The 24,063-nt window shown below is 39.7% G+C and overlaps 1 protein-coding gene across 1 annotated transcript; it reads left to right on the top strand.

Annotated features, from left to right (window-relative positions):
• Positions 1-400: 400 nt before the first annotated feature.
• Positions 401-715, top strand: LOC141629295 (uncharacterized). The gene has a single exon (XM_074442319.1). It carries the CDS (start codon positions 401-403, stop codon positions 713-715), a length of 315 nt encoding a protein of 104 aa, XP_074298420.1.
• Positions 716-24,063: the final 23,348 nt, after the last annotated feature.

Below are 24,063 nucleotides of genomic sequence, written 5' to 3'. Positions count from 1 at the left end.
ACACATTAATTAACTTAGTCCTTCTCTGTGGGTTCGACCCTTACTGTCACTATATTACTATTTTTAATGGTGTAGTTAAGTGAGTGATTATAAATTTACTTTGATAGGCATACGACTTTTAGCCCGTCAAATTTGGCGCAGTTGCCGGAGAAGGAAATAGTTTAATTTTTGTGTGTTAGGGTAGAGTGTTTATTATTGCTTAGTTTATTTTATGCATAATACTCGTTCTTCTAACTTGAATCTCGAGCCAATCGATTTAGAGATTGAGCATACTCTTTTCAGGTTGAGAAAGAACAAGAAAGGTGCAATCATAGCTCTTTCTGAAGGTTACGAGTCCGAGGATTTATAATCTGAGTCGCATAATTCTGAAATATTTGAAGCCACTTATAATTCTTTCACCATGGCAAACAATACGATTAAAGCACTTACTGCTCCTGATCTTACACAACAACCGTTGTGTATCACTTTTCCTGCGTTAGCTGAGAACGCAACTTTTGAGCTAAAGTCAGGGCTAATTCATCATTTGCCATCTTTCCATGGTCTAAGCAATGAAGATCCAAATAAACACTTGTCGGATTTTCATATTATCTGCTCTAGTATAAAGCCGGCTACAGTGACTGATGAGCAGTTGAAACTGAGAGCTTTCCCTTTTTCCTTAAAAGATGCTGCGAGGGATTGGCTTTATTATTTACCACCGGGAAGCATTGATACATGAGTCAAAATGAAGAAAGCCTTTCTAGAAAAGTATATTCCTGCATCCCGAGCATCTCAGCAAAAGAAAGAGATCAGTAACACAGAACAAAAGGATGGCGAGACAATGTATGAATACTGGGAGAGGTTTAAGAAATTATATGCTACTTGCTCTAATCATGGGTACACTGTTGAAGACCTTGTTATGTATTTCTGTGGTGGTTTGAGTGTGGAGGATGCCCATACCATGCATGCGGCATGTGGAGAAGGTATTACAAATAAAAGCCCGGATGAGGCTTGGGTGATAATTGGTGAGTTAGCTGAGAGCTCACGGGATTTTGCAAGAAAATATACAAAGCGAGAAGTAAATTCAGTGGGTTCTTCAGCTTCTTCCCATCTTTAAGAAAAATTTGACACCTTGACAACTCTTTTCAAGGAGATGATGACGGGACAGAAGATGGCGATGGTATGTGGAATTTGTTCTACCGGAGGACATCCTAGCGAGCATTGTCCACTTATGCAAGAAGGTTCTCAAGAAGAGGTGAATGGAGTATGGGAGTGTACACCTCAAAAGAAGTGGGATCCTTACTCTAAAACTTACAATGAAGGGAAGAAGGCTCATCCAAATTTTCTGTGGGGAAATTCTCAAAACACTCAGCAATTCAAGGTGGCCAATCAGGTCAACCTAAGGTCCAATTTATACCTCGACCACCAGTTCAACATGTGGCTCCTACACAAGGACCTCCTTCCAGCGGTCAAATGTCAACTGAGGCTATGATTCGAGCCTTGGTTACCAGTCAAGCCACTCTTCAAGCGAATGTGGTTCAAAAGCAACAAACCAAGGCTAGCATTCAAAACGTGGAGAATCAGATGGGACAAATGGCTACTGCTATTAATAGATTAGAGGCAAGAGACTCGGTGCCACAAAGGAAGAATGTAAGTGCTCTGTCTTTGAGGAATAGAAGACAGTTGGATGAGGTAGAGAAAAGGAAGAAGCAGATAAAAACTCCTACTATCCATGAAGAGGAAGAGAAGATAGTTGAAGAGATTGATAAAAAGATGGACGAGCAACCAATGCAAGTGTATGAACCGGAAGTTCCTTTTCAAGAAGCTCTCAAGTCCACGCGAAAGATTGAAAAAGATAGTGATATCTATGAGACTTTTGGCCATTGTGAGGTAAATATTCCACTTTTAAATTTGCTTAAGTCTGTACCTCGTTATGCTAAGTTTTTGAAAGAACTGTGTACCCATAAGAGAAAGCAAAATGAATAGGAGGGTAAGGGTCCTAAGGGCAAGATTAGTGAGTATGTTTCTGCATTTTTTTAAAAAAAGTTACCCCCTAAATGTAGTGACCCCGGTATGTTTGCAATACCTTGCATCATAGGAGACCTTAGGTTTTAAAAGGCCATGATAGATTTAGGGGCGTTTATTAATGTCATCCCTTATGCTATTTATGAAAAACTCAAACTTGGACCTTCGAAAGACACTAGTGTAGTAATTCAACTGGCTGATAGGTCTAGTGTCTATCCTAAGGGGGTTGTAGAGAATGTCATGGTTGGTGTTGGTAAGTTAGTCTTTCCGGCTAACTTTTATGTTCGTGACATGAAAAGTGAGAGTGATGCTATCCCCGTCTTATTAGGGAGACTATTCTTGAAGACTGCAGGGACTAAGATTGATGTCTCAAAAGGGTCTCTTACCATGGAATTTGATGGGACCGTTGTTAAATTTGAAATCAATAAACCATCTTCTCACTCTTCTTCAATTCACTCATTGTGTATTATAGACACTTCTCCTAACCATGATTTATCTAAGTATCGGAAATCTCATATTCCGAGCAAGTTGTCTAATGTTTTGCAGGGATTCCCTCCTAAGAATCAAAGGTGTTTTATCTTATGGGATCATCGTGAGGATGCGGAGGCTTCTAGAGGTAAGAAGAAGGCTTGGTTTGATAAATTAATTCGTCGAAAGGGCTCCGGGAAAGGTGTACAAACTATCCATATAAAATTTTGCTTTCGTTCTTCCTCTTGTATTCATGTTTGTAAGTCAAGGTAAATTTTCTTTTCAAGCTTAAGTCGGGTGGTTTTACCATTCCGCGAGATGTCGAGCTAACGACGTTAAACAAAAGCGCTTCCAGGAGGCAACCCGTAGAATTGTGTGTACTATTGTGGCCACAAAGAAAAAAACAAAAAAAAAAGGAAAAAAAATTGAGAGAAAAAAAAAATATCAGACAATACCTCAAGATTCATTGCATATTTATGGTGTTGGCGTCATAAGAAGGGCGACAAAGAGGGATGGTTGGGTAGGATAGAGGCTATGGTGTGGAGAAACCGCGGTGCGTTGTTGTGGGCACTTTGCTAATGCGGTTAGATGGTTTGTTGATTTGGCCTAGAGGAGATTAGGATTAACCATGTAAACTTGGAGTTTTAGTATTTCATTTATGTGCAATATGTTGCTGGCACATATGTTTTAGAGATACTTGGTCGTTGGTTAGGATCGAAGTAATAAGGGGCGTTAGTCTTCTTTGGCTGCTCTTATCTTTTGTTGGCCTTGTGTGATGGTGCTTTATGGAGTATGCTAATGGCCAAGTGTGGGGAGGAGGTGTGGTGCGTGGATTATTCTATTTCATGCGGTGTTAAGGTATGCTTGATTGTTTATGTCGTCATTGGCATTTTCATAGATGAGGTGTGTGTTTTTCTCGTCCTTTTGTTGTGTCCTTGTAACATTGGGGTCAATGTTTCATTCAAGTATGGGGAGGAGAATCGTTCCGATTGTAATTTATTTAATTGTATGGTGTGCTTTATTTCAGTTAACTTCTTTCAAAAAAAAAGAAAGAAAAAGAGTAATCTCGGCTAGGTGAAAACCTGCAAAGGCGCCTAGGCAAGATTGGGATGTGGCCGAAGAAAGAGTGAAAACCTGAAAGGGTGCTCCGGGTAAAATGAAGAATCGAGTTGCGTGCCACTGAGAGTAGTTGTGAGATGAAAAAAATGATAAGCTAGAGTGAAAACCCGTAAGGGCAGGCGCTCTAGGCAAAAAGAGAGATTTAGGTAAAAGAAAAAAAATTCTTCTGATGTTATTTTGATCTCTGGTTGCTGTGTTGGAGACTGTAACACTACGGATTTTCCTTGGTGACTACTCGACCGAGTAGAGCCTACTCGGCCGAGTAGTGCTTTGGTTGTTTGTTATTTTGGTTATGCCGAGGAATACTCGGCCGAGTATAGTGAATACTCGACCGAGTATTGGACACTCGGCCGAGTATGGACTTACTCGACCGAGTGTCCGGTTTTGCGGAGTGTTATTTCGACGGTTTGATTAGGGAATGTTTAGGGTATTTTATACAACCGCGTCAGTTTCTAATATCATTTTTAAAAGCTTTATCATTTCTACGTTACCCTAATCACACCCAAAATCATTCCCTAATCCTTCTCTTAGGCATTTCGTAGCGTCATTGTGTGGGTAATCGTCGTGGTTCTTGCGTATAAGTTCTCGTTGCACTGTTGGTAAGTTTTATCTTCGTGATTATTTGTATTTTTGGATTACTGTACATTTATATGACAAGGGGATTTTGGGAATTGTACAAAGTGTAATCGTGTTGCATGATCATTGTATAGGAGAAGACTTCGTAGAGGAGCCTTTCTGATTGTTCTTGTTGCATACTGCTGTTGATTGCTAAGGTAGGGTTTCCCTACTCAGTTTACTGTGCTTTGCATGACATGTTGTTGTAATTATCGTTGTCTGTTGATCATCGTAGTATGGAGGTTTTTGTGACAATGTTGGTGTGAGGGGATTGAGATGACTGCGATGTCATGTGATTGTGATTGTGGTGGAGTCACTTGCGGGAGTGGCTTCACACCCTAGTTCGCCCTCCGTGGAACCCGCCACGGGAGGGGATGTGCACATTAAGGGACAGGGATCGTTGTCGCTCGTTGAGGAGCTGGACTAGGTGGGATCGGCTGCGGTCACCCACTGGCGGCGAGGATTACCTGTAGCGATGGGTAATCTGGCAGGGCTACACACTTTGGTGTGTAGTCGGTTACTATGTGAGCTTGGATGATTGGGAATTGGTGATGATCAGACGATTATTGCATTTGTTTGTCTTATTAGTTGAGTATACTGACCCCGTTGTTATTTGTGGAATCTGCAGTGATCCATTCGGGGATGGTGAGCAGGCTTGACAGGTATTGCTAGTGAGAGCTTGGGGATTACCTCGGGAGATTTGCCACCACGAGTCATAGCATCACCGTCTGAGTCTTAGTGGGTTTTCCTTTAATGTTAAGTCTTTGAAGTTGTATTTTGTTAAACAGTATTTGGTTTTGGATATTGTAAACTTTACATTTCACAGTACTTTAATAATAGTGCTCAATTCAGACGCTTTTGGTATGTACTAACCTCGGGCAACCGAGATAGTAACACACTTTCATGGCAGGGTGGTCCTGGTAAGGTACCTTGGTATGAGGGGGTGTTACAGAGACCGTCCTAAAAGAGTTTCATTATAAGTCTTATGTGCTTTCGTACACTTCTGGGGATCGGTGTTAGTATAAACTTATAATGGGTCCTTTGAGTTTACTCGAGGAGGAGTAAAGATCTAAGTGTAGGGAAGTTGATAAGACGGATTTAGTATGTATTAAGAAGGTCGAGTTAATGAGTTTAAAGGTACAAATGGCGATAATTTGTAAGCGATAATGAGTAATTGAATACCGAGTTTAGAAGTGTGAAGAAGAATGAGCTATAGTAAAGTTGAAGATGAAGGTACCTTGGGACGCGTGCACTAGCATTGGTCGAGTATATTGGTCGCGTATGAAGAAGCAAATTGGGCAGCCGCGAATTCGCGACACATATTCGACATACTCATGACACACGCGCGACCTACGCGCGACCCACACGCGACCTATGCTCGACATAAATTCGACCCTGGATTGTGCTATTGTCGTGCATATCAGACTATGAAGGCTCGAGATTTGTTTAGTTTACTCGATTTGTTCCGAGACTCGTTTTGACTTTTGTTACTAATCTGACTTTCTTTAGGAGAGTACTTAAACTCTTTATTTCAGTTTTAGAAATTACTTTTGCAATTCTTGAATAAAACCTAATTATTTTGGATTTAGTATGAAGAACTATTTCCTCCCTTCTTGGTTAAACTTTTGAAACTACCGATTAATCGATTGTGAGATTGTCTTTACCTTTTATCTTTCAAGTATTGTTCTAATCTCTTGTTCTTTATTTCTTTGATTTTTATTTACTTTCATTATCTGATCAATAGTGTTTGTAATTATTAATCTTTTGCTAGTTTAGATTATCGACTCAATTTGCTTGATATCTAAATTAAAGTAGCAACCTTTATCCTTTCTAATTGATTCAGTTTATCATTATTTGGGTTTAGGAAGAGATTAAGCATACAATTGAATTACGACTACGTGGTTGTGATTATTGTTTCTATCAGTTCCTTTATTCATTATTGCTGTTACTGGGTTAAATCTGACATGCGTGTGTTGGATTATTTGATAGTTAGGGTTTTAAAATATCGCTGATCGATTTATTTGACTATTCTTAAGAAATAACAGAAATTAATATTTCATATTTATTTCACGATAGATACTTGAACATAAATTGGTATTTGAGACTTTCGATAATCAATTGACTTAATTGGTAGTGGAGATAAGTTGACCCAAGACCTTTAATTATTTGAGTTAATCTATGTTTATTTTTTGCTTTAGTCTTAGTTTACCAAACAAACAAATCCCCCCAAATTGGTTACTTTACTCTGCATTATTATACACATTAGTTAACTTAGTCCTTCTATGTGGGTTCGACCCTTACTGTAATACTATGGTTTTCTATGTCTATGGGTACTTTATTGAGTGGGGCTTACTCTGTCGAGTAAGTATGTTTTTATACAAAATAGTAGTTTGCTTGATGGGTACCCGATCGAGTACATGTGACATTCGATTGAGTAAGGGGCACTCGATCGAGTAAGTCAGTTACTCGATCGAGTAAGTTGGTCTTACGGGTTATTTTAGCCGGATTTTGTGAATAACACGTGATTAGTATTTAAGGGTTCCGTCATCTTTTTTAATCACTTTTCACTTCTCTAAAAACCTTTCAAAGAGAGAAAAGAGTACGTTGTTTCATTCTTCGCGTTATTATCAAATCCCAAAGGCTAAAGTTGTCAGATCGTCGTGTTCTTTATGCCGTTGAGTTCGTCTCATCAAGGGTAAGATTTTTGTATAATTTTTATACTGTTTCGTTGAGTTTGTTTAAAACCCTAATTGGGTAGAATTGAGGGTTTTAGGAGTATTATGTTGTTTAGATGGTAATTGTATGAATATGTGTTTATAGGAAGAGGTTTCGTAGAGGAGCATTACTGATTAGATGCTTGTGACGGTCTCGTGGTTGCTTATTCTAGGTAGGGTTTCCATTCTTGGTTATTGATTACATGATGTTGTTGATGGTTGTTTATTGTTGTTGGTTCATATCGTATTAGAATTGGTAATTGGTGATTGTTGTTGTATAATGTAGTTGGTTGTGATTGTTTGTCTGTGGTACTCGAGGTGCGTCCTCGGCTGAGTGGAGTCACTTGCCGGAGTGGCTTCACGCCCTTGATTCGCCCTCTGTGGAACCCGCTATAGAGGGGATGTGCACATTAAGGAACATGGGTTATCGCTCGGATGAGATGAGCGGGGCTTAGGTGGGAACGGCTGCGACCCCCCACTAGCGGTGTGGAATATTTGTTGAGATGGGTATTCTGGCAGGACTATACACTTTAGTGTGTATTCAGGTGTGTGGAGTTATGATGGAGATTGGGTGATTGTTGTATTGTTTATGTTGTATTGTTTTTGTGTAATCAGTAACTAACCTCGTTTAAATGTTTTGAAAAACTGTGGTGATCCATTCGGGGGTGGTGAGCAGTTATTGAACAGGTATGAGATGGACGCGCATGGATAACTGGGTTGAGTCATCACGAGATGTCTAGAAGTCTTCCGATGTGTTGTTAAACATTTATTTACTTAGTTGGTATGGCATTTTTGGAACAATTGTATTTTCTTTAAAAGTTTTGGTATTGAACTTGTATCGCTTTAAATTCATTTAATAAAGTATGTTTCTTTATTGTGTATTTGATATATATTGCCTCGGGTAACCGGGATGGTAACATTCACATGCATTAGGTGGTTCTGGTAAGGCACTTGGTGTATGGGGGTGTTACAAGGTGGTATCAGAGCGACGATTTTGGAACCTGTAACTAATGAACCCAATGAATCTAGGGACTCAAAATAAAATGTACCAGGGTAGGAGTTGTTAGGAGCTAATGCAAAGACTTGGAAGACGTCCTATAGTCGCGATCTCGCCCTACAACTTTGAACCGATCACTATGGGGTGTGTTTGGGGTCGCTATGTGTTTATTTAAGTTATGTTGCATATCTATGTTAAAATGTGTTGTATGAATCGGTGGATGAATGCATGTGACGATGGAGATTGTGGTAGCAAAAAGGTGAGTAAGTAACATGATTATGTGTTGATATGAATAACGGAATTGCATGATGATTGATTTATAATATGGCTTATTAGAAACATGTGAAATAGGATGTTGCTTATTGTATATACGTATGCCTATCATTGTATATATATAGTTGTTGTGGGAAGTAGTTGAGTTGAATATGCGGGTAGCATACGAGTCAGCATGACTCGTAGTGGGGGGCACTCGATCGAGTAGGTGAGGGACTCGATCGAGTGGGGTGTATAACGTTTCTGGACAGTCTGCTGTTTTTGGGCACTCGATCGAGTTCGTAGGGGGACTCGATCGAGCGAGGTCTACTCGATCGAGTAAAGTTTTTGATGCTTTCTGGTCAGGTTCTGGAGTCGAGGCCCTCGATCGAGTAAGTGGGCAACTCGATCGAGTGGCCTTAACTCGATCGAGTGGGTTATGTGGTCGGTCGAGTATGAGCAACTCAGGTTATATTTGTGTTTAATTTATGGGATGTGTCTTTATGTTTACGACTTCTCTTATATAGTACAAAGATGCCGCCGAAGAGATCTGCGTTCTATGCTAGGGCCGAGATGATGAGTATTGATGAGATTGCCAAGATGCTTGAGCATCAAGAGGCGCCGACTGAGGCCTTAAAGAAGTCTGGGAAGGATAAAGAGGCTGGGGTGGATTTTGCTAAGATGAGTGTCACCATAGCCCGTTTCAACCCAAAAGAATACATGGGCACCGGAGCGCCAATTTTGCTCAATAATTGGCATAGAGATATGGAGAATATTCTGAATGTGGTTCATTGCCCCGAGGACTTTAGAGTGGAACAAGATGCGTTCTACTTGAGAGATGCGGCCGGAGAATGGTGGGATAAGGTGAGGGAGAGTGCCTTAGATCTGTATGTGAGACAGGGGAAGTCAGCTATACCTTGGGATGAGTTCAAGAGAGCTATGCGCCAAGAGTTTGTGCCTGAGCATGTCCGTAGCAAATTAAGAGACGAGTTTGATGATATCATGACTCCGGAGATGACTGTGACTGAGTATTACCACAAGTTCAATGAGAAGTCTAGATATACTGAGGATATGGGGTTGAACCAGGACAACTTAACATTGAGGTTTGAGAAGGTTTGATATATAAGATCATGGAGAAGCTGCTTGTAGGAGTCCTTACTGATGTTAAGGAAGTGTATGAGCGAGCCGGGAGAGCTGAGAGGTTGGTCGAGATGGCCAAGGAGAACAGGGAGAGAGGTCCCGAGAAGAGGAAGGCTAAGAGCGAGGGTGGTGGTTAGTCTAGTTATAAGAGGGGCAACCATAACCAAATGAGGGCTTACTCATCGGGGTCGGGGTTCAGTGGTGGAGCTTCCTATGGGCGTGGCCGAGGTGGTGGTAGTAGCAGTTGAGGAATATCTTGCTTTAACTGTGGTGGTATGGGCCACAAGAGACATGAGTGCACTAGTGCTGTGGGCAGGGGTTTTCAGAGGCAATCACAGGGGCGTTTCTCTCAGGGTCCATCTCAGAGTTATGCTAGTAACAGGCCGGCGGGGTCATGAAACAATCACCACAAAAAGAAATAAAACAGGCGACCGATTTTGGCGACTGAAATCAGTAGCTAAAATCAATTTGGCGACTGATTTCAGTCGCCAAACGCCAGTCGCAGACTTTAGTCGCCTTTTCTAATTTTGGCGACTGACAAATCAGTCGCCAAATGACTAAAATAGCGACTGAAATAGTAGTCGCCAAATTGGCGACTGATTTAAGGTAGTCGCCAAAATGGCGACTGAATTTCAGTCGCAAAAATCCCTTTTGGTCGCCAAATTTGGGTGACTAGGCCAATATCAGTGAGTCAAATTTGGCGACTGATAGGGGATTTGGCGTGAAATTCAGATCGCCATTTTGGCGACTACCTAAATCAATCGCCAATTTGGCGATCGAATTTCGATCGCTAAATCCTATCGATCGCCAAAGCCTTTTGTATGTTTTGATGGTTTTTTTCGTTTTCATTGCTAGCCAAATATTTATAACCTGCCTACAAACCGATGTTCCACAACGCAATACATCCCAAACTTCAACACACACAACACCATACATTTCAAATTTCAACCCAACACCACACATTTTCCGAAACTTCATTTCAAATAATGAAAATGAAAGTTTTACAAGCTAAGATATTCTAAAGCTCAAGTCTAAAGTTCAAGTTTTACAAGCTTACATGCTAAAATCATCTTACTTGGAAGCCAACACCGGCTCCACTCCCCCCTTGTGGACCATGCGGATCAAAAGGATCGTAGTCGGGTCTAGGTCCGGGGTTACAACCTTGCCACCAAGTCTCAAACATTGCCATTTTTTCCTTCATTTGGCGGAATTCTTCATCACGTTTTTTTTCACGTTCACCACGCTCTCTTACTTGAGCTTGAAGTTGACTAATAATTCCCGATTGATACGTGGTGCTGGGAATTGTTGAAGTCGATCTCCTACGCGTGTTCTCATAGAAAGCCGGTGTTGAACTTCCGGTACCATACACGTGCCCTTTCTTGAAGTCATTCACCAACTCAAACCATATGTCATTATCCGGTTTTTCTGGATTGGCGGCTTTTTCATATTCAAATGCATCCTACAATATTAAACAAATGGTAGTAAGTTAATATGGTAACCAGCTTATATAAGACATTTTAAAAGAGAATAAATTAACAAAAATTAAGTGTTAGGGAAAACTTACATATAATTCCTTGTCTTTTGGCTTAGTCCAACTTCTACCACCTTTGTGGTCAACCCTGGAATGCGTGTCCAGAAAAAGTTCCGGTACCGCCGCAATAGGCTTTGACTTCTTCTTTCCTTTCTGAATGAAAAAAAAACATACATGTTAGAAAATCAACCAAAAATCTAACATAAAATAAACATGTTGCATTGAAAACCAAAAAAAGTGTGAAATAATAGACAAACTTACACCTAATACACGATCCCAAAATGATCGTGATCCCCCGTAATGAGTAGGCTCGACCACGGCATCTTCCTTTCCTCCTTTTTTGTTGAGGGATGCTTGCTTAGACTTCTTCTGAAAAGCTTAACTTTTGGTATGCTTTATTAAGCCTTCATACTTCTCACCTGCAATTACACATATGAAATCATAACTAATAAGTTACTGATATTATTTATAATATAAGAGAGTATATGCTAATTAATACAAATAACAAAATAAGTTAATTAAATACCTTTCATGTTCTCTGGCTCCTTCGGGCGCCTGACCGTCTTCCAGATCACGTCCCAATATCGTCGAGTACCGACTTCATTGTACCTGTTACGGACATTCTGTTCTTGAGATGGTGACCAAGCAAATGATAGCTACAAAAAAAAGGCGACAAAATTTCATATAAGTATAACATAAAACTCTAACCTTGGTTCTTAAAAAAATTATCAAAATTAATTATTTGGTTTCTAAAACAAAGAACTACGGAAAATATATACCCGAAAGTTATTGAACCACGCCTCTTTTTGTGCATTAGAAGCTTGTGTCCACGATGTAGGAATTGGACCCACGAAATTAGTCTTCGTGCTTTTCGTGACACCTCGTATCACGCAATCGTCCATAAACCTGCATTTATTTTGAACACGTAAAATTAGAAACAATTATTATTTTACAAAATAATAATAATAATAATAATAATAATAATAATAATAATAATAATAATAATAATAATAATAATAATATACTAATAAAGAATAAGACTTACCATAATCCCGCCGGCTCAAGTATCATCCGATGATCCGAAGTGTACCGTATCGGCACCAGTACTGCCTCGTCGGTAGCGTCAGTCTCGTCACCGTCACCGTCTTTCTCCAACGGATCCTCACGCATAAACTCCTCCTCCTCCGCACGCGTACTCTGTCTAGCACCTGAGCCGCCTCCACGCTTCCTACCTCGGCCTGCTCCAGCCATCTGCAGTAATACAAATAAAAATTAACACAAATAATGATAAATGAAAATTATACGGACTTCTAAATTTTAATTATTTACTCTTGAGGAATACAAAATTATACCAATTTAATCATACTCATCATCGTCGTCGTCGTCCTCCTCATCCTCATCCTCATCATCGTCATCATCATCATCATAATCATCTTCATCTCCAAACCCCTCGTCCCTCCTCCTTCTTTTCTCCTCCTCCCTTCTCCTCCTCACCTCCTCTTCCCCCATCCTTTCCTCCTCTTCTTCCCTTCTCTCCTCCTCCGCCTCATCCTCCCCTGGCAGTCTCTCTTCCACATCATAATATTCTTCCTCTTCCATGTCTTCACCATCTTTATTCTCATGCTCATAGTTGATTTCATCGGGTGGAGACAAAAGTGTTTCATTTGAAACGTTTTCTTCTTGGAAAAAAGTTGTATCAACTTGTGACCGTGCCTTTGTCTTAAAGATTGCACTCCACGCATTTTGATTTCTATCATTTGTTGTGCTTGGATAAGTAGCAAAATACACTTGATGAGCCTGATGTGCAAGTATAAATGGATCATACTTAGAGTATGTTCTAGTACAATTCACTTCTACAAGCTTGTATTGTTCATGTACTCTCATTCCAGCCACAGAATTATCCTTCCAGTCAACCTTGAATAAGACAGTTTTATAAGCTCGGTCACGTCCATTATAACTAATTTCAAAGATATCTTCAACTATACCATCGTATTTGTTGTCATTAAGAGAAGAAATAGTAACTCCCCAATTGCACCTAGCCTTACCTTTACCGTGGTTGAATGTTTGAAAATTAAACCCATTAACCGAGTATCGATTCCACGTTCTTACCATTTTTGAAAGACCAAAAGCCAAACTTCTTATCAAATCATCTTGAATATTCAACTCAATTACATGTTTCTGAAACCATGTTGTAAATTGGTCCTCATGTTTGTCCCAAACATCATACTTACTTATATTAGGATTCCTCTCAATGAAATCATTAACAAACTGTGTTTCGTATGACTCCAAGAGGTCACAATTAGATAGCACGTAAAGGTGGGCACGATTATACTCCTTATCATCCAAATATCTTGTTTGCCCCTTTGATGAACACCCTTCATCATCTTGAGTTTGAAAAAATTCGGGTAAACTTCCGTCTATTTCATCCGGTTTCTCAACATTCAAGTTTTTTGCTTTAGTTTCTATATGTTTTTCAAAGTAAGGAGAACAAAAGTTTGCAATCTCTTCCGTTAAATAAGCATTGCATATAGAACCTTCCACCCTAGCTTTATTACCAATTTTTTTCTTCAAATGATTAAGAAACCTATAAAAGTTAATGATGAGTTTTATTAATAATAAAGTTAACATATAATAAATAGATTAGTTATTATTATTAATTTTAATTTAAAAGTAGCTAGATTATCTTAATTACCTTTCAAATGGATACATCCACCTATATTGGACGGGTCCCCCAACTTTGGCTTCATATGGCAAATGAACCGGTAGATGCTCCATGGAGTTAAAAAATGCAGGAGGAAAGATCATTTCAAGCTTACACAATATCTGTGGTATTTGCTCTTCCAGACGAATCATGCCATCAACACATATTGAAGAGGCACATAAATCTCGGAAGAATTGACTAATCTCAACAACTGCATTCCAAACGTTTGTCGGCACGAGGTGTTTCAAAGCAACGGGTAATAATCGCTCCATGAATACATGACAATCATGACTTTTCAAGCCTTGCAACTTCAGCTTCTTAAGATCAACACATTGACTAAAATCTGATGCATACCCATCAGGAAACTTCAAATTTTGTAACCACTCACACAATACCTTTCTCTTAGATTTGTCGAGAGTGAAAATGGATGTTGGCTTAGACCCGTCGCCACGAATGTGTAATTTGAGACGATGACAAAATTTCTTCAAATCTTTTCTAGAAGCAATGCTATCACATTTTTCACCTTCTACATCCATGATCATGTCAATTAGTTGCTCAAAGAAATTCTTTTCTATGTGCATTACATCCAAATTATGTCTTATCAACATTGTCTTCCAATAAGGAAGGTCCCAAAGAATGCTTCTTTTAAACCAACCGTTTTTCTGCCTTTTTAATTCTTTAAATTCTTCTTCGGTACCATCAATAGGGGATGGTAAATCACATATCGTCTTCCATATCTCATCCCCAGGCACTCGTTTCGGAGGGGCATCAAGCACCTCTTTACCTTTTGTGAAAGCTTTCTTGTTCCTCCTATGTGGATTTTCCTCTCGTAAGAAGCATCTATGACAATCAAACCAGCTTATTTTCTTGCTATTGGGAAGCCAAAATGCTTTACTTTCCTCCATGCAACAAGGACACGCTTTTTGTCCTTGTGTAGACCACCCAGATAACATACCATAAGCGGGAAAATCATTTATTGTCCACAAAAGGGAAGCTTTAAGTTTAAAATTTTGTTTTATAGACACATCATAAGTTTCTACCCTAACTTCCCACAAATATTTCAACTCCTCCACCAATGGTTGTAAAGAAACATCCAAATTACGTTTCGGGCTTTTTGGTCCGGGAACAATAAGTGACAAGAAGATAAATGGTCTTTTTATACATAAACAAGGTGGTAAGTTGTATGGTGTGACCATAACGGGCCAACAAGAATACTTCCTCCCAAAATTACGAAAGAATCAAATCCATCCGTACACAAGCCAAGTCGTACATTGCGGGGTTCCTTGGCAAATTCAGGATACATCTGATCAAATCGTTTCCATTCTTCCCCATCACTAGGATGACTCATCTTCCCTGGAGCACGTGGGTTTTCTTTCTGCCATCTCATTTGTTCGGCAATGTTTTTGGTGGCATAAATTCTTTGAAGTCTTGGTGCGAGAGGAAAGTAAAACAATTGGTTACATGCTATTGGTTTCTTACTCTTTTTGGCCCTCTTACTACCGTTGCCTTTTTTCAACACCAAAACTGTATCTCCTTCACTTGTCTCATATCTATCCGCCCCACAATCTTTACATTTGTCAAGCAAAGCATCATCTTTCCAAAATAGCATACATCCTTCAGGACATGCATCAATCTTTTCATGCGGTAACTGAAGACCTTTAACTAATTTTTTGGTAGTGTAGAAACTTCGGGTCATGATATTATCATCGGGGAAATATTCCTCAAGGAACGAGGCAATGCCATCAACAGCAACAAATGGCATATTAAACTCACATTTCAAGGTAACTAGCCTAGAAGCGGCTTGTAACAATGTCATTCTACTTCCTTCATACAAGGGTTTTTCTGAGGCTTTTAACATGTCAATAAAGGCTTTTGCTTATGGGTGTGGCGGTTGTTCTTCAGAAATAGTTGTATGGTCATCACTATTAAAAATAGTGGAATCCATAGCATCAACAACCATCTCTCTATATGGGTTCTCATCATTTTGTATTTGTTGGGTGTGAGCTTGTTCATGAATTGGAGAATATGCTTCTCCATGTGAAATCCAATTGTAATAATTTGGCTTAAACCCGTTTATAATGAGATATTCTTCTACTACAATGTCAAGCTGATATTTCAGGTTTTTGCATTTGGCACAAGGACACCTAAGTTTTTTGTCTACCAAGTCATATTCATCTTGTTGTTTAGCAAATTCAATAAACTCGCTAACACCCTTTATAAATCTAGCGGTAGGACGTCTTTTCTTATTGGAATGGTCTAATCTTCCTTCATACATCCATGAACGTTCCAATCACTTCATTTTAATCTAAAGAAGACCCCACAATAATTTAAACATTTTTAAAAAATAACAATAATATTACATACAAAATTTAAACATTATACTCCACATTATACAATAAACATATGAAAACAATATATAAATATTGTCAATAAGTAATCCATCTTCGAATGGAGTCCTTATCACTCCAACCTAAACCCGTCAATGTACGTTTCAAGTCACTAGCAAACACACTTGTAATTTATTAATGAGGAAAAAATTCGGCAACAATTCCCTTCAGTTCTCAAAATACACATCTATGTAGAATAACTAATTGCTCTACATATACATGTATTCGGAGAACATTAAAGAGATCGCCACCAAACTCATTCCTCGTTAATAAATCACAAGTACGTGTTTACTACATAAATGACTTGAAACGTACAAAGACAGTCCCAAAATGGGGACTATTCAAGAATTACTCCTAATGAGTAATTCTTGAACGGGTACTAAGTCAACATCAAATCAAACAACAACACAATCAAGTACTAAATTAATTAAGTCAATCAATAGCACAATTCAACCACATAATAAAGGTTTCTATCCTAAAGTCCGTAGCATAATTTGAACTAAAATTAGTAAATTTAAAAGGTAACTGGTAAGAGGAGGTTACCTAATCAAGTAAAAGCAAAAATGAAAAGAAAACAAGAAGCAACAGCTACCGCGGACGGTGGTGCCTAGCAGCGCGGTGACAACCCTGAAAAGAGAAAAGAAAAAAAAAAACAGGTTTATTCAACCTCAATTCATGAATAACATAAATTATCAAACTAAATTTATCAAAATCAAGTCCTAAAGAAGGTTCCACTTAGCTAATAGCTAATTTCTCTTAATCCAAAAGACGGTTCCACTTAGCTAATTCTATTAATGCAAAAGACGGTTTCACTTAGCTTAATATTAATAATAATAAGACAGTTTCACTTAACTTAGTAATAATAATAATAATAATATTAATTAAGATGGTTCCACTTAGCTTAATACTAATGATAATGAGTTGGTTTCACTTAGCTACCCAACACCAAACACCACCCACGACCCACGACCCACCCACGACCACCCCATTCACGGCCCACCACGGCCCACCTACGGCCGAACCGCCACCCACAGCCGCCGACCAACCTCCCACCCATAACCCTAAACCAAGACAAAAACCACCTTAATCATTCCCTTTTAATTCAAACACAAACTAAACTAAATCTAACTACAAATTAATCTAACATACTAACTACAAATAAATCTAACAAACTAACCACAAATTAATCAAACTAACTACAAGTTAATCTAACAAATTAAACTAATTAAACAAAAAAAAATATCCTAATTAAAGAGGGTGGAAGTGGCGGTGGAAATTGCGGTGGAAATGACGGTGGAAGTGGCGGTGGAAGTGTGGTTGTGTCGTCGAAGTTGGTCGCTCGTCGTCGTTGCTGCTTCTCCCCCTTTTTTTGTTTCGAAAGAGTAAAGTAGGAGAGAGGGGGATCTGGTTTCTATAAAAAAATTTGGCGACTGAAATTACATTTGGCGACTGAATTTCAGTCGCCAAATTGGCGACTACCTAGAAATCCGTCGCCAAAATATATTCCCTTTTAAAAAAGCCAGTCGCCAAATTAGCGACTGATTTCGGTCGCTAATTTGTTAATCAGTCGCCAAATTGGCGACTACCAGTATTAGTCGCCAAATTTCGGTCGCCTGTTTTAGTTTTTCTTGTAGTGAATCAGGGTGGTAAGAACAACAACAACGGTGGGGCTAACCGCAATGGCGGTAATTCATATTAGAAACCGGAAACGAACAACAACCAGGGGTCGGCTGCTAAGCCGTCTACTTCTGCTAGTACTGTCCAGGGAGGTGGACAGAAGACCAGTGGCAAGCTTTTCATGATGGACAAGAAGGCAGCTGAGGATGATGGTCACGTGATCACGTGTACTTTTCTTGTTAATGGTGTCTTTACCTTTGTTTTGTTTGATTCAGGGGCATCACAATCGTTTGTATCGTCGAGTCTTGCTAAGCTTTTGGGTTTGAAAGAGTTTGAGTCTATAAAAGATGAAGTTTTTATACCGTCAGGTGAGTCTGTAACTTGTGGGAGGTTGTGTAAGGGTGTATCTATGATAATTCGGCAGGTTGACCTGCCAGTAGATTTGTTAGAGTTTCCTATGGATGGTTTTGAGATGATAGTTGGTATGGATTGGTTGGGTAAGTACAAGGCTAGGATAGACTGTCACCAAAAGAGAGTTTCTTTGAGGGGACCTAAGGGAGTTAGTGTGTCGTATCGTGGGTTTGCTGTCAAACCCAAAGTCAAAATGATTGCAGCGATGACATTGAAGTCCTATCTGAAGAAGGGATGTCCTTTGATCCTATGCCATGTGAGAGACCATAGTAAGGTGAGTTCGATAGTTGATCAGATACCAGTTGTGGGAAAGTTTCCAAATGTTTTTCCGGAGGAGATACCAGGTTTACCACCACAGAGGGAGATAGATTTCAGTGTGGAGCTGAAACTAGGGACGGGACCAATCTCTAAGGCTCCGTACCACATGGGTCCTAAGGAGTTGGAGGAGCTGAAGAAACAGCTGGATGATTTGATTGATAAGGGATACATTAGACCGAGTATATGACCGTGGGAAGCACCAGTTCTTTTTGTGAAGAAGAAAGATGGGATTTTAAGGTTGTGCATCGACTACAGAGAGCTGAACAAGGTTACAGAGAAGAATAAGTATCCTTTACCAAGGATAGATGATCTGTTTGATCATTTGAACGGGGCAGCAGTCTTTTCCAAGATTGATTTGAGGTCAGGTTACCATCAGGTGACGATTCGGGATGAGGACATACCAAAGACAACTTTTATGTCGAGGTATGGTCAGTATCAATATGTGGTGATGCCGTTTGGGTTATCTAATACACCTGCAGTGTTTATGGATTTGATGAACCGGGTCTTCAGACAGTTTCTGGATCAGTTTGTGGTGGTGTTCATCGATGATATCTTAGCCTATTCTAAGACTAAGGAGGAGCATAAGGAGCACTTGAGGTTGGTATTGCAGACTTTGCGTGACAATCAGCTATATGCAAAGTTGTCTAAGTGTGAGTTCTAGCTCGAGGAGATTGCCTTTCTATGGCATGTGATTTCCAAGAAGGGTGTAGCTATAGATCTGGCAAAGATAGAGGCAGTCACTCGGTGGGAAGCACCGAAGAATATGGCAGAGATCAGGAGTTTCTTGGGTTTGGCAGGGTACTACCGTCGATCTGTAAAAGACTTTTCAAAGATCGCCAGACCTATGACAGCGTTGATGAGGAAAGAGAACAGGTTTCGTTGGGATGAAAGTTGTGAGACGGCGTTTCAAACATTAAAGGAGCGTTTGACCACAGCTCCAGTCTTAGCCTTACCTGAAGGGTGTGAAAACTTTGAGGTATATACAGATGCTTCAAATAATGGATTGGGATGTGTGTTAATGCAGAACGGGAAAGTAATTGCCTATGCTTCTAGGCAATTGAAGCCTTATGAGGAGAACTATCCGACACATGATTTGGAGTTGGGTGCAGTTGTGTTTGCTCTCACGATTGAAGGCACTATCTTTATGGGGCGACCTTTAAGGTGTTTTCAGATCATAAAAGTATCAAGTACATCTTCACTCAAAAGGAGCTGAACATAAGACACATGAGGTGGATAGAACTGATAGGGGATTATGACATGGATATTATATACCATGAAGGGAAGGCAAACGTGGTTGAAGATCCGCTGAGCAGGAAGAGTGTGCATTCTCTATGCACAACTATATCTTTGATGAGGTTGAGAGATGAGGTGGGAAAGTTGGGGATACTTATGATACAGAAAGAGGATACTATAGGGGACGTGACTGTGGAGCCAGATCTTTATGATGACATTCGCAGGAAACAGGCTTTGGATCCTAAGATTGAGGAGTGGAGAGCTGGAGTAGAGAAAGGGAAAGTGTCTCGATTCTCTATTCATACAGATGGCAGTGTGAGATTTGATGGCAGGTGGTGTATTCCTAATGATGAGGAGTTGAAAAAGATGATCATGACCGAGGCTCATTACACACCATATTCAGTACATCCAGGTGGTGACAAGTTGTATAGAGATTTGAAGACAAATTTCTGGTGGCCTGGGATAAAGAAGGAAACAGCTGAGTTTGTGGCTCAATGTTTGACATGTCAGAGGGTCAAGGGAGAGCAACGACGACCACAAGGTAAGATTCAGTCTCTGGAGGTACCTAAGTGGAAATGGGAATCTATCTCTATGGACTTTATAGTGGGTTTGCCGAGGAGTCAACAGGGTAACAACATGATATGGGTGATAGTTGACCGTTTGACTAAGTCAACTAATTTTGTTCCAATGAAAGATACTTGGACCAAGATACAGTTAGCTTTGGTTTATAGAAAGGATGTGGTTCGTTTGCATGGGGTGCCTAATGATATAGTGTCAGATAGAGATGCGAGATTCATATCACGGTTCTGGAGAGATTTTCAAGATTTGATGACAACTACTTTAAAGATGAGTACTGTTTTTCAACCTGTGACAGATGGGCAGATAGAAAGGATTATCAAGACCTTGAAGGATATGTTGAGGGCTTGTGTAATGGAGTTTGGTGGTAGCTGGGAAGATAGGTTGGATCTGATTGAGTTTTCATATAACAACAGCTATCATACGAGTATTGGGATGGCACCGTTTGAGGCTTTATATGGGAGGAGGTGTAGGAGTCCGATTTGCTGGGATGATAGAGCTGAGGCCGTGGTTTTAGAGCCACAGATGGTACAGGAGATGATAGAACATGTTAAGCTGATCAGGCAAAAGATGAAAGCGGCCCAGGATCGACAAAAGAGTTATGTAGACTTATATCACCGTGACATAGAGTTTCAGGTTGGGGACAAGGTTCTTTTGAAAGTTTCTCCTATGCATGGGGTTATGAGGTTTGGTAAGAAAGGGAAGCTGAGCTAGAAGTTTTTTGGACCATATGAGATTTTGGATCGTGTGGGTGAGGTTACTTACCGGTTAGCGTTACCAGCGGCTTTGGATAGGGTGCATAATGTGTTTCATGTGTCTCAGTTACAGAAGTATGTGAGCGATCCTTCACATGTGTTAGACGTGGAGAACATAGAGTTGGATGAGTCCTTGTCTTATCTTGAGGTGCCAAAATAGATTCTTGATCGCAAGGTTCGGAAAACTAGGAACGGGGAAACAGTGTTGCTTAAGGTTCTATGGTCTAACCATGAGGTTGATGAAGCTACTTGGGAGGCGGAAGAGGCTATAAGAGAGCAGTATCCGTCTCTTTTTGATCAGGTATGTGTGGTTACGGGGACGTAACCATGTTTCTTTTAGGGGGGTAGGAGATGATCGCATAAGGTTTTGATGTTGTTTTATGTTAGTTTTGCATAGTTAGTAGTTGCCTTGAGTCGGGTTGAGTTACGGTTGGGAGTTTTGTTTTGAGTTTTAGTTGCATTGTTGTGTCGTGTTTTGAGTTAGTATGTTTTGTTTTTATGTATGGGTTGAACTTCGGGGACGAAGTTCTTGTTTAAAAAGAGAAGACTGTAATACTATGGTTTTCTATGTCTATGTGTCCTCTATCGAGTGGGGCTTACTCTGTCGAGTAAGTATATTTTTATACGAAACAGTAGTCTGCCCTGATGGGTACTCGATCGAGTACGTGTGACACTCGATCGAGTAAGGGGCACTCGATCGAGTAAGTTGGTATTACGGGTTATTTTAGCCGGGTTTTGTTAATAACGCGTGATTAGTATTTAAGGGTTCCGTCATCTTTCTTAATCACTTTTCACTTTTCTAAAAAACTTTCAAAGAGAAAAAAGAGCGTGTTGTTTCATTCTTCGCGTTATTATCAAATCCCAAAGGTTAAGGTTGTCGGATCGTCGTGTTCTTTACGCCGTTGAGTTCGTCGCTTCAAGAGGAAGATTTTTGTATAATTTTTATACTGTTTCGTTGAGTTTGTTTAAAACCCTAATTGGGTAGAATTGGGGGTTTTGGGAGTATTATGTTGTTTAGATGGTAATTGTATGAATATGTGTTTATAGGAGGAGGTTTCGTAGAGGAGCATTACTGATTAGCTGCTTGTGACGGTCTCGTGGTTGCTTATTCCAGGTAGGGTTTCCCTACTTGGTTATTGATTACATGATGTTGTTGATGGTTGTTTATTGTTGTTGGTTCATATCGTATTAGAATTGGTAATTGGTGATTTTTGTTGTATAATGTAGTTGGTTGTGATTGTTTGTCTGTGGTACTCGAGGTGCGTCCTCGGCTGAGTGGAGTCAGTTGCGGGAGTGGCTTCACGCCCTTGATTCGCCCTCTGTGGAACCCGCCACAGAGGGGATGTGCACATTAAGGAACATGGGTTATCGCTGAGATGAGATAAGCGGGGCTTAGGTGGGAACGGCTGCGGTCCGCCCAGATGGAGTTATGATGGAGATTGGGTGATTGTTGTATTGTTTCTGTTGTGTTGTTTTTGTGTAATCAGTAACTGACTCCGTTTAAATGTTATGAAAAACTGTGGTGATCCATTCGGGGGTGGTGAACAGTTATTGAACAGGTATGAGAGGGACGCGCATGGATAGCTGGTTTGAGTCATCATGAGATGTCTATAAGTCTTCCGTTGTGTCGTTAAACATTTATTTACTTAGTTGGTTTGGCATTTTTGGAACAGTTGTATTTTCTTTAAAAATTTTGGTATTGGACGTGTGTCGCTTTAAATTCATTTAATAAAGTACGTTTTTTTATTGTCTATTTGATATAAATTGTCTCGGGTAACCGGGATGGTAACATTCACATGCATTAGGTGGTCCTGGTAAGGCACTTGGTGTATGGGGATGTTACACTTACTGTCAGTATATTACTATTTTTATTGGTGTAGTTAAGTGAGTGATTATAAATTTACTTTGATAGGTATACGACTTTTAGCCCGTCAGTTAGCATGGTGGTTGAGTCGTGGTCGGTGCTGTCTGTCGCTGGTGGTGCATGTTTGGGCCAAATTCTGCGCATTAGGCCAACTAAAAGATAGGTCCATTAAGACCTACACGGTGTATTGGGCCGAGTAATCTAATGGCCTTCAGGAGTCCGTGAGCTGGAAGCGATCAGGTGGATTTCAGGGAGAATAGGGAGAACAGGGTTCCGAACTGATAGGCTATCGCACACCTATGCAAAAATAAATACCCTAGACATAAATGAATGTAGTACGTAGGGGTCAAATCCACAGAGAGACGGTAGTTGTTAATTAGTTGTTATGGAGTGAATTTTATCTTGAGTCGATTATCGTATGATTGGTTGGTTGGATAATGGAAGAAAACAATAATGATAAAGAAATAGTTTAGGGAGGTCGGGTCACACATGCAAATTATGTAAATGCTCAACCTAAATATAGGAGTTGATAAATCGTTAATTGTTTAGGCTTAGAGACACCCACCTCTCGATATTAGTGTCAACCATAGACCGGGTCCTAGAGAAACTCTCGTTTATGACTAGGTTGTCCTACTACACATGCTTAGTCTAATACGACTCCGTGCCTCTCGACTTATAGAACGAATTAACAAACTTAATCGATGATTATGATCATTAAATAAAGATTAATCGTGAGAATACAAACATGTGATAGAAACAATGAAATGATATTATAACATCCTAGTTTAACAATTGCAAGAACTTCTTATGCATGGCTTCCCTTATTTCCTAGACAATTGAATTACTTATGCATAATTAAAACTAATCTAATGACATATGAAATGATAAAGATAAACATAATAACTAGTGATTTAAATGGCAAATGAATAACAAAACAATATTGGAAATGAAATTACCTTGACAATGGAAATAGAACTTGAATGTAGAAGAACAAATACTTGAAATTGAAATTGTAAATGAACTTGTAATATAAATTGAAATGCTTAAAGAAATTGTTTATAACATAAAGGAAATGATAAAGGGAAACCTAATCTAAACTAAGAACTAAAATAAGAGTATTAAGGTGGTGTAGAAGGTGCGTAATAGAGATGTGTTTTAGGTCCCGGATCAAAAAGGGGTGAAGGGAGTAACGTAAACATCATAAAAAGGGGTAACCCCGATCGGGGTCATGGCTTTCTAGCTCCGTCTTCTTAATTCCTCTAGTTAATGCTCATGGAATCTAAAGTTTATATTTAATGCCTTGTTTAATCACCCGGTTAAACTCTTCAACTAGCATCCTAAGCTTCACTAAGTATCCAATGTTT

The sequence above is a fragment of the Silene latifolia genome, chromosome Y, assembly GCF_048544455.1.
Source record: "Silene latifolia isolate original U9 population chromosome Y, ASM4854445v1, whole genome shotgun sequence".
NCBI lineage: Eukaryota > Viridiplantae > Streptophyta > Magnoliopsida > Caryophyllales > Caryophyllaceae > Silene > Silene latifolia.
The sequence above is the reverse complement of the archived record's forward strand: the minus strand, read 5'-3'. Positions and strand labels throughout refer to the sequence as shown.

Coding starts and splice junctions, on each gene's coding strand:
- LOC141629295 (XM_074442319.1), top strand. CDS start 401: ATGGCAAACAATACGATTAAAGCACTTACTGCTCCTGATCTTACACAA.